Below are 10,374 nucleotides of genomic sequence, written 5' to 3'. Positions count from 1 at the left end.
CTTCAATTCTCTTTTTACAACACGCCACCTATGAACCAGTGCTTTATTTCCACAGCGCTCTAATCAGCAGTGTTTGGATTTCCCCTGTGCTGTGTTGTCTTTACTACTGTTCTGTTGTACTGGGGGGAGTGTTTTCAGTGTGTCAAAGCGCAAAGAAAAAGGCCATATTTTTGCTTCTGTGGTTAGCAAAGGATCCCGGCCCTCTGTGAGCACCCCCAACATTTCCAAGGCCGACAGCGTTTGTCAGAAGCTACACCCAGGGTGCCGTGATTGTACAAATCCTTGTTCATGTACAGTACTGACCATTTAAAACAACTTTCAAAACCCTGCTGATTATAAAAAAAAAAGAAGAAGAAGAAGAAGAAGAAACGCTTGTATCTCTTTTCTAAGAATAAAAAAGATAGCAGAGAATCCCACATTATAATCCACAGTATAAATTACATTGTAGACAGAACTTGGAAATATATATAGTACAGTTATATTTCACTAGATTTTTTTAATGATTTTATTGTCTACACAAACGGTGTATGCGTGTGTATTTATGCATGTCTTTGTTAAGCGCGTGTGTGTGTGTGTGTGTGTGTGTGTGAATGCCGCTGTACTGTTTGCTGCTGCATCACGTTTGGCAGAACTCTGTACTGGGTACGTTGCTGCTCTTGCAGTAGGCTATACTGTTGTTACTGAGGTGACAGTCTCTAAATCCAATGCCCCCGTTGGGCGTGTAGATGGGCTGGATGCGGAAATCTCCCTTGAGAAGCTGCTCATTGTTCAGCGCCACTATCTGAAAGCTAGTCTCAGTCATCTCAAGAATGGAGTTATCCTTCTTGGTTCCAGCCTCACAGTAGTCGTCTTTTCTCCTGCCGCGGTTGTATTTCCACTTGTTCGAAGACGACCGGCTCTTCCTGTGCATGTGCCAGCAGAACAGGCCGAGCAGCGTTACCAGGATGATAAGAACCGCCCCACCTATGATCCCGGCCATTAGCAGAGTAGAGTTGATGCTCTCCGGAGGAGCTTGGTCTCTGCCAGGAGGCTTTGTCGACAAAGCAGACTTGGTCCTGGCCTCGGAGCATATGGTATCCTCTCCGGGCCTGTAGGAGTTAAGGGTGTCCAGCACGTGCACGCAGATCCGATACACGGACCGGGCTTCCAGGTTGGTGAGACTAATATGCCGCTGCCCCCCACTCACCGTCCGCTCCCGCATTCCTTCGTTTATTTGGGTTTGGCCTCGTTTGACCCAGGTGACCTTATACGCCGTGACAGTGAAATAAGAATCCCAGCTCACCTCGATGTTGGTGGAGTTGATCACGTTGAAGGAGATCTGAAGGGGGTCCTCATAAGGAGGCAGGGGCCCAGGAGGGTTATTATGGATTGGGGGTAAGGGAGGAGAGGGGGAGTCAAAGTAGTTTGGGATAGATGTCGTGATGACATTGGACATCCTGGTGGTGACAGGGGTAGTAGTGGGCGGGGGAGGGGGAGTGGAGCGGAGGGTGGGCCACGGTGGCTGGTTGGCATTAACCGGGCACTCAATAATATCCAACGTGAGCTCTCTGATCGCCATGCCACGCACCTTCTCTGGGCTCTGGCACACAAACCCCCGGGCGTTGATGGAGGAAGGCAAGGATTTGAGCCAAACCACCACCCATTTCACTGCACAGTCACAGCGCCACGGGTTGTTGCGCACCATGAGATGCCTCAGACTTGACAGGCTATCGAACACGCCCTGCGTCAGCGTCTGAAGATGGTTGGTGGAGATATCCAGTTTTTCGAGCCTATTTAGTTCTGCAAAGGCTGCCACAGGTATCTGGTTGATCTGGTTCTCTTGCAGGCTGAGTTTGGCCAGTGACTGGCTCGGTAGGAGGGGAGGGGGGAAGGTGAGTGAATTTCGGGCCAGTGCCAGCTCACGGAGGTTAGCTAGGTCCTGGAAGGTCCCTGGCGCGATCCCCTCATCCGTCAACAGGTTCCCATCCAGCAGAAGGCGCTGCAGGCGTGTCACATTCTGGAAGGCCTCCTCCGCAATAACAGCAATGCGGTTCTCATCCAACCGCAGCTCCTTCAGGTCCTCGGGGAGGCCAATTGGAACACTGCTTAAGTGGTTCTTTGTGAGGAAGAGGAGTTTGAGGCTTATCGCCTCCCTAAAGGCTCCTTCTTCCACCCCCACTGTGGAGATGGAGTTATCATCAAGGTGCAGCTCCTCTAATTTAGACAGCTGAGCCAGGGCTGCTTTGGAGATTGTTTGAATATTGTTCTCCTGGAGATGCAAGACCCTGGTGTTTTTGGGCAGATTGACAGGGAATTCGTCCAGCTGGTTGCCGTAGAGAAACACGGTCTCCACAGAGGCTAGATTGTGAAGTTCCATAGGGAAGCCAGCATTGTTGATCTGGTTGTTATGTAGGTAGAGGACCTTGTAGCCCTCCTCCATCCCCAGAGGCACTGATGTCAGGCTGCGTTCATTGCAGTACACAAACATTTTGTCACAACGACACTCTGACGGGCAAGAGGTACCTGGGCTGAATTGCATCTGGAGGCTTAGGATGACAGTCAACCAAAACTGCAAGAATGAAGCCCAATCTTTATTCCAGGATCCAGCCAGAAACTCCATAGTGGAAAAGAAAATGGGCAAATGGAAACCAACAATAATAAAAAATCTGGGTGAGGGAAAAAAAAAAAAGAAAATCGGAAAGGCAATGACGTATATATCCACAAAAACTACTCACAAAAAGTCCAACTAGGAGAGTTAAATAATGATGCAGTTAGCTGGGAAAAGAGCAGGAAACCGTGGGAGTAATCCTGTAAACGCTAGTCCTCAGCTGAAGGGCGACGGTCTCATTAGTGGTGGCCAGTCCTCTGCCTGACTCCATCCATGCTGAGACATCAGACCATAGCCGGACTCTTCACTCGTTCATCCATGCAGAGCTCAGCCAGGGCCAATTTGAAGCCACACAGTAGAGAGCCACCACGGGCTCCACTCCTCTGTCCGTCACACACTGCTGGTCCCCGACCAGGGCAGAGTCCAGGGGGGGTGACATTTGGATCCAGAGACCTGTGGGGAAAACAAAGAAATGCCGGATTAGTGTTTTCAGGGGTGGCCTGTTCTTGGGAAAAAAATGGGCCTCTCTTTTCCCTTTCATCCTGCTGTCTCTTTATTTGACATACAAACAAGCACACACATACCAACTGTATTTCCCCCTCTCTCCCACAGAGCCACAGAACCTACCGTTCACTGGCTGATGTCATACTATGCACTGGATATTTATATAGAAAAAAAAAAAGGAAGAAAGAAAGAAAGAAAAAAAAGTCAAACCATCTGATAAATATTCAGAACAGCCCTTTGCACATCCGGTCTCGCAGACATAAAGACGGCTTTTATCCCTTCTGCTCCATCAAAGGAAGGAATAGACCAGTGCAAGGACAGAGACTCGTGGGTTCACCGAGGGTCTGAGCAACATCAGTGTTGCTTAATGGAGGAAAAAGCGAAACACGGACGAGAATGCGCGAGATTGTTTGTGTGCCAACATGGACGCACGGGCTATTTCCTGGAAAAGCAGGAAAAAGGAGTTAAAAGTGTCTTCAGTGGCAGAGGGACACGTGCAAACAAAGTGCTTACAGTAAACACAGTGTCTTCCCTTGCGGCCTTAGGTGGAGTTAGTTATCACGCGTCAGCGTCCACACACCTTCATCGAGCTCAAGAGTTAAAGCTGCGACGAGTGGGATCACTCAAGGAAAAGGGAGACAAGCTCCTCCCCCGGCAGGAGTGACAAACATGACTGTCAGATGAAATGGGACTGGGAAATAATTTAGTTGCTCCACCTGCGATAAATGATCAATACAGGCCATTTTTCAGCATGAGGAGGTTTACGGTAAAGCACCAAGGCCACTGGATTCCAGTAGAACCCGAGATCCATTATTCCAAGTTTTATGACCCATCAAATGCCCCCCACCCTCCCCTTCCTCCAACCCTTCATCTGCCCCCACATGATTGAAAGATACCGGTTGTCATCTGTAGCTCTCAGTTTAACTGACGCTCCCTCCCCGAGCCACTGTGAAGACCGACAACATCGCGTAAGGAGGCTCCTTTTTCTTGAACACAGTAACGGGCATACGTGTGGATTTAAGTGTCCTGCAGTGTTTGTCAAACCTGGACAGGCAACTGTAAAAAAAAAAAAACACCTCAATTTCTGCCATTTCTGTATTTGTTTTGGTTTGTTTAAGACACAAGGAAAAGGACGGGAGGCTAAAATTAAAAAAAGAAAAAAAAAGATCCATGCATTTGTCAGTGAGCCTGAACCAAACTCCCTGTGCTGTTTGTTGATGAGATGAAGCCTGCGTGCATGCATGGGCTCTTTGTGGCAGCGATGGAGAAACAATCCTTTGACACACATCTGTGATCTACTTTTCTAAATTGAAAGAGCTAAATTTAATCAAATAAGCTTCGGAGAGGGGAGGGGGGGTGGGATAAGCAACCACACAAGGTGATAAAATGTGCTGCCACAGCAGCAGAATCAACAGCAGAAGGCAGCAGCATCGTGGTTATTATAGCTGCATAAATAAAATGTCACAGGGAAAAGCCAAATAACCGCCTTAAAACATTCAAATTGGACATCGTTTGGTCGAAAACAAGCCCGAGACACATGTGGACATGGACAGATCGATGTGGGAAAGAGGTGGGAATACTCCACCCCCCCACCTATCTTTTTTTTTTTTTATTTAATTTCCAGCCGAGGGAGCACAGTTCCTCGCCACCAGATGAACACTGTGATAGCTGTGTGGCAAGGGCAATCCGATTAGACCTGGATTTAGCGACAGAAGAAAACGCAATTAAAAGTTTAAAACGGATAGGGCATTTAAGAGGCAATAAGAGGCGGATCAGGTGCACTTCAAAGTCTGCCCAGTGAGCGGTGTTCATTTGAATGAATTATTTCAAAGGGGAATTGAAAAGCGTGCAGTGCATTGAGAGTGAAAGCCCCTCCATGAGAGGAGAGGAGAGAAAAGAGGAAGAAAAAAAAAAAAAGAAAAGAGTCAGGTTTTTTCTCTGGGGAAAAAATGTGGAGCCGTGTTCTGTGTGTTCTTATCTTTCACTGCAAAACACACAGGTCCAATCGGCGGACACATACACGGACTATCAATTGGAATTATTATATAAAAAGTGAGAGTGAGAATTAGAGCCTCGGTGTGCGCCTGCAGGAGCCTCCGGGCTGTGACTTAAACACAGATGGAAACATGTTTGCGCATCTGTTTTAAGCACATTTTGGTGCCCACGTATGATTCTGGATTTAATTAGGAAAAGTAGTCGCAGGATAGAAAACTTAGAAACAGCGAATTCCTCTATTGCTTCGTCGAGAAACATCCACTGTACCTTTGTCGAGCCTTTATCCATCACAAAGCCCGCAAACCCCTCTTTTCTTGACGCCTGTGTCCTTCACGCGGTCCCGCTGTAAAGGTCCCTTCTGTAACGCTGTTGCGAGTGGGTTCCGTTGAGCAGCTTGGACCCGCTGAGTCTCCACACCAGCATATTTGCCTGCATGTGTCCTCTCCACGGCTGGGGCTGCGCGTCCGTCCGCACTTTTCTTGATTTCTTTTATTTATTTATGAATGATTGTTATTATTATTATTATTATTACTATTATTCTGTGAGTTTTCCAGCGTCCAGAGTCCACTCTCGGTTTTAACTCAACTGCGTCTGCAGCGAGGGAAGCGGCGGCAGGGCGATGGCAGCGTCCTCTTCTGCCGCTCCACACTCAGCGAAGTGTCCGCCGCCTGATCCTCCGCCACCACGGGCCATGACGCCCCGCTGCGTCCGTGCGCTGCGCTCTGCGCTGGGAAGCTCCAAGTTGCCTTTGGTGGCTGTGAACGCAGCTCAGAGCCGGACTCCCTGCGAGTTGTTTTCTTAGATGGGTTCAGTTGATAGTGCGACGTGTGTGCTCTGCTCACCTCTCTCTCTCTCTCTCTCTCGCTCCCTCTCCCTCTCTCTCTCCCTCTCTCTCACTCCTCCTCCTCAGAATAAAGAATGCATCTCCCCCAGCAGCTCCGCGAATGGCTCTGAGCCACAGATCCTCCCTGCTGCTGCTGCTGCTGCTCTGCCCTCACACTGCAGAAAATAGTTTGTCTCTCAGCACACTTTCAGCCCCATATGCTCTCCGCCCGGCCCCGCACACCTCGCCCGACGTCCACACAGTCGCCCGAGCCTCCATTTGCATTTTAATCACATTGTCAATGAAAAATCAGCACAGGACTCGCTGCTTTAATATATTCCTAGAGTTATGTTATTGTCTGGCTGTATCCTTGGGGGTCAGTGTGTGTGTCCCTGAAGGGCCTTATTAGCAGCTACATCAAGAATATTCTCCATTCTTATTTTTATTTTGATTTTTTATGACCAGCTTCTTATTCGGTATATATACTTTTCTTTAATTATTTATCTTTACGTTTTTGTTTAATTACAGCGGGATAATTAGCCCCAAGTGAGGAGTCCGTTCTCGCAGTGAGTTGAGGCGCTGACAGCCAAAGTCATTCCATCCGACTACATTGCTCCTTTTGCTCTAATAGCTCACTGATTCAGCTCTGCCCACGCGCTTCAGCACGCGCGCACGCACACGCACACACACACACACACCTACATGTGGATGAACATCCTCACCTTATCTGCGCGCGCGGATTATTAAATATAACTAGACGCAGGCACGCGCCCACACACCTTTTAAACTGTATTGACAAACCTATACCTTTAAAGGATTGTTGCTGCTGTGTGTGTGTGTGTGTGTGTGTGTGTGCTCTCCCGCTCTCACACACACACATAAACAGGTTCGGCCAGCTATTCTTCTGAGGACACTTCCCTTGATTTGGACAGTCAAACCAAAGCTTTATCACTAAACTTAACCATAACCAGTTATAACCTCAACTTAACTACAACTCAAATCTTAGCTTAAACTTAACCAGTTCCTCAGAAATCATATTCTGACATGTTAAGACCAGGTCTTGTCCTCCATTAGGACTACTGATCCTGACAAGGTTAGGATTTATGCCACAAACGGTGCTATATATGTAAGAAATACAAGAACACACACAAAAGTATCTTACAAATAGGGCTGAAACAATTACTTGATTAATCAATCGTTCATTGATTACTAAATTAGTGTTTTTTTCAGAATTAAAACAAGTTTTCAGATTTTTGCAGCTTCATAAATGTGAATATTTCCCAGGTTCTGTGCTCTGTATAACAAATAAATCATTAAACACAAACATTTTAGTTTGTGGACCAAACAAGACATTTGAGAACATCATCATTTCCAGGTTTGAGAAACATTGATCGACTTTTTTCAACATGTTATGGAACAAACGATTACTCGCTTAATCAAGAAAACAATTGGCAGAACAATGATTATGAAAATAATGGATACATGCAATTCTTAATTAATGCAAATGTTTTCTCATTTTTATTTGTGCCACAATTAGATTGTTTTAATTTTGTCCCATTTAACTGTCTCCCAAACAACTCTTTATCTCAGGTTACTCTTTGGGTACTGAACGTAAAATGAACATTGACTCAGAGATGAGTGCATGTTTATATCTAAATACTTGTATATAATTGTAGATATAACTTCTCTGACAATAGTGTTGACCTAGGAGGTGAAATATATGAATTCAAACTTCCAGGTGCAAGTTTCCATGGTCATATATATATTATATACACCATATGTCAATAAAAAAGCAAACAGATGTGTAATGTGACCGTCAGTTCAGGGACAACAGTCTGTTGACTTAGGGCTGGACGATAAGGCCCGAAAATGTTGTTTTCAAATCAGTCAATACTGATAAATATCACAGTAAAAAGGTCCAATAACTAAAGAATAACTTGTGCAATAATTGTAACTTGAAGAAAGAACACTTTTAATTCTCCATGGCCATTAAACAGCAAACACTGACGGGCAAAACATTTCATAGCAATTAAGTATTTTCATGCTGCATAAACATGATAATGACTCATAACGAAACCTTTGTTATTTGCTATATGGAAGCAAATTAGATTATGATACAGTATATTTTATTAAATGATATCACAGAGCTCTATGTTGTGTGGAGAAAAAGCAGCTCTGCGTTAAAAAGTGACCTGGACAGAAACAAATGAACCAAAAACAAACGTATGGAAGCCACATACATGTCACCGTTTATATTTCCTCACACAGGACGGTTATATACAGTAAATTAGTGAAAAGGGAGCGATCGTGTTTCAGTTTGTCTGAGGAAATACTTAAACTGTCACGTTCTCTGCTTTCCAGGTTACTTTACAACCAAAGCTATAGGATCGTAAAGGCAAACAGGAGTCATGGATCCCCACAGGTCAGCAGGTGCACGCGTGCCTTTGATCTCGGCCCTCTGTTGCCAAATAGTTTTAATGTGGCTCTTTGACTTATGTTGACCCCCCCACACCCCCACACCCCCGCCCCACCAGGGATGAAAACCTTCCTAATAAATTATGTAGCTCCTGTTCAAATCCACCAGCGTCTTTTCATCCAATCTGGCCGTGCAGTGTGTGCCGTCGTTAACTCTCCTGATACGTCAAGGCTCCGTGAGATGATTTGGTTGTTCTGTGTTTGCCTTTCATGTTTAATTTTGGCTGCCACGTCCTCGAGATGGACGGCCCGTTTCGAAGCCCAGTCCACAACATTTAATTCCTTCATAAATCAAGCCGCTGTGCACGGCATGAATTATTGATTGAGTGAATTTAGAGGAAACAGCCTATTTTTATTGTCTCCTTGATGGACATGTTTTGCTGTTGTGCGCTCTGTTCCTGGTCGACGCGACATTATGGAACGTCTCATTCTGGCACACAAATGGGGATAAAATGACAGACACTTCAATGCGAGTGAAAGGGGGCCATAGGCAAATGTGCTACAGCTATTATCCTGTGTGTTAATTTGATTTGCTCATTGTTGTCAAGAGAAATATGTGAGCAGATGTAAGATGTAAAATAGTTTAATCAAAAATTACTTAAAATAATGAAGCTAGGATGAATTCATTTTAGGTATCGGTGGGTGAATAAAAACAATCTACAGTATAATGTGTATCCAGAACAGAAGAGCTGTCATTTGAATTCAAATGATTTGCTTGTTGTGAAATTAAAGTGTGGAAAAAACAAAACAATTTAATCTAAATCTTTGACTCAGTCAGCAGCAAGTATTCTTTGTGTCATATTTTTCTAAGATGGAAATAAACGTTTGTTTGGTAAGTTTGTCACAACACTTGTAGGAATTCGCATTCATTTGTTGTTCTTTATTATTCTTTTTCAGTCCACGACAACTACTTCCCCTAAGCTGTAAGTTTGGGGTCTGTCACTTTGGCACTTCGGAAGTTTGAATTTCCAAGTTCCTAGTCGGAAGTTTCAACAGGAACACTCTAGTCGGATTTCCAACCCCCAAACAGCGACGTCAGATTAAAAAATGACTGTCACTACTACTAGTAGCTACTTTCTCTTGTGTCTATTTGATTCACGTTAAGTCAGTTACTGTTATAATATCACGTACAGCGTTGTATTACTAACATTAGCTAACAATGGCTAGCACGAGATACATTTGCGTCCACCTTTATTTTACGACTCAATGTGAAGGCAGTCAACTCAGCGGTGACGTCACGCCCCATTTCCAACTTGCGACAGAAATGGAAGGCCACACCCATTACTTCTTTCCTTTAAACACTGGACGTTGCGAGTATACTGGACTACAGTGCAGAAAATACGGACGCGAAAATTACGATCGCACCCTCTCGTGCACATCGATCGTGATGAGAAGAAACGAACAAATTATGAGGACGAGGGGAAAAGCAATGCGTCACATTCACACACACACACACAGCAGACTGTACGCCATCAACACTCGTTCTAATTGGTTAGCTGTGAATTTGTCGGAAAAGGGAGCTCGGGAAAACGATCCCAAAGAATAATAGTCGCAATTTGCCACGTGCAAATAATTTGCAAGAAAAAAAGCTTTACTCTGAAACTGTGAAAATGCAGTCAGTCTATAAGTCTGATAACAGTATTGTACTTTCTGCACTAAGTCATCAAGTCCAGGCGTTTGTAGCAATCATTTGTATTAACTTCCGAGGCTGCGGGTTGAACACTTTCTTAAAACTCCATTGTGTTCCTTCGATCGGTCGTGAAGTGAAAGTCACCGCTCCGTGTGCAGCGCAGGAATGTCGCTGGGTGACATGAAGACACACAGAGAGAGTCGCGCTCAGTGTGAACTCGTTTTTACAGCGGTGTGAACATGATGGACATCCGTTTATGTTCTAAAGCTACACAACTCCTGAAAAGCTTTCACTATGTCCGCTCCAATTTGGAAATTTAAACAGCGTTTTGGACGAGAACCTGTTTGACTTCCAGTAAAA

At 45.1% G+C, this 10,374-nt stretch overlaps 1 protein-coding gene across 1 annotated transcript; it reads right to left on the bottom strand.

Moving 5' to 3' along the window:
- Positions 1-491: 491 nt before the first annotated feature.
- Positions 492-2,675, bottom strand: flrt2 (fibronectin leucine rich transmembrane protein 2). The gene has a single exon (XM_044049197.1). It carries the CDS (start codon positions 2,597-2,599, stop codon positions 617-619), a length of 1,983 nt encoding a protein of 660 aa, XP_043905132.1. The 5' UTR covers positions 2,600-2,675; the 3' UTR covers positions 492-616.
- Between the last annotated feature and the right edge of the window lie 7,699 nt (positions 2,676-10,374).

This window comes from Solea senegalensis, linkage group LG17 (assembly GCF_019176455.1).
Source record: "Solea senegalensis isolate Sse05_10M linkage group LG17, IFAPA_SoseM_1, whole genome shotgun sequence".
Lineage (NCBI taxonomy): Eukaryota > Metazoa > Chordata > Actinopteri > Pleuronectiformes > Soleidae > Solea > Solea senegalensis.
The sequence above is the reverse complement of the archived record's forward strand: the minus strand, read 5'-3'. Positions and strand labels throughout refer to the sequence as shown.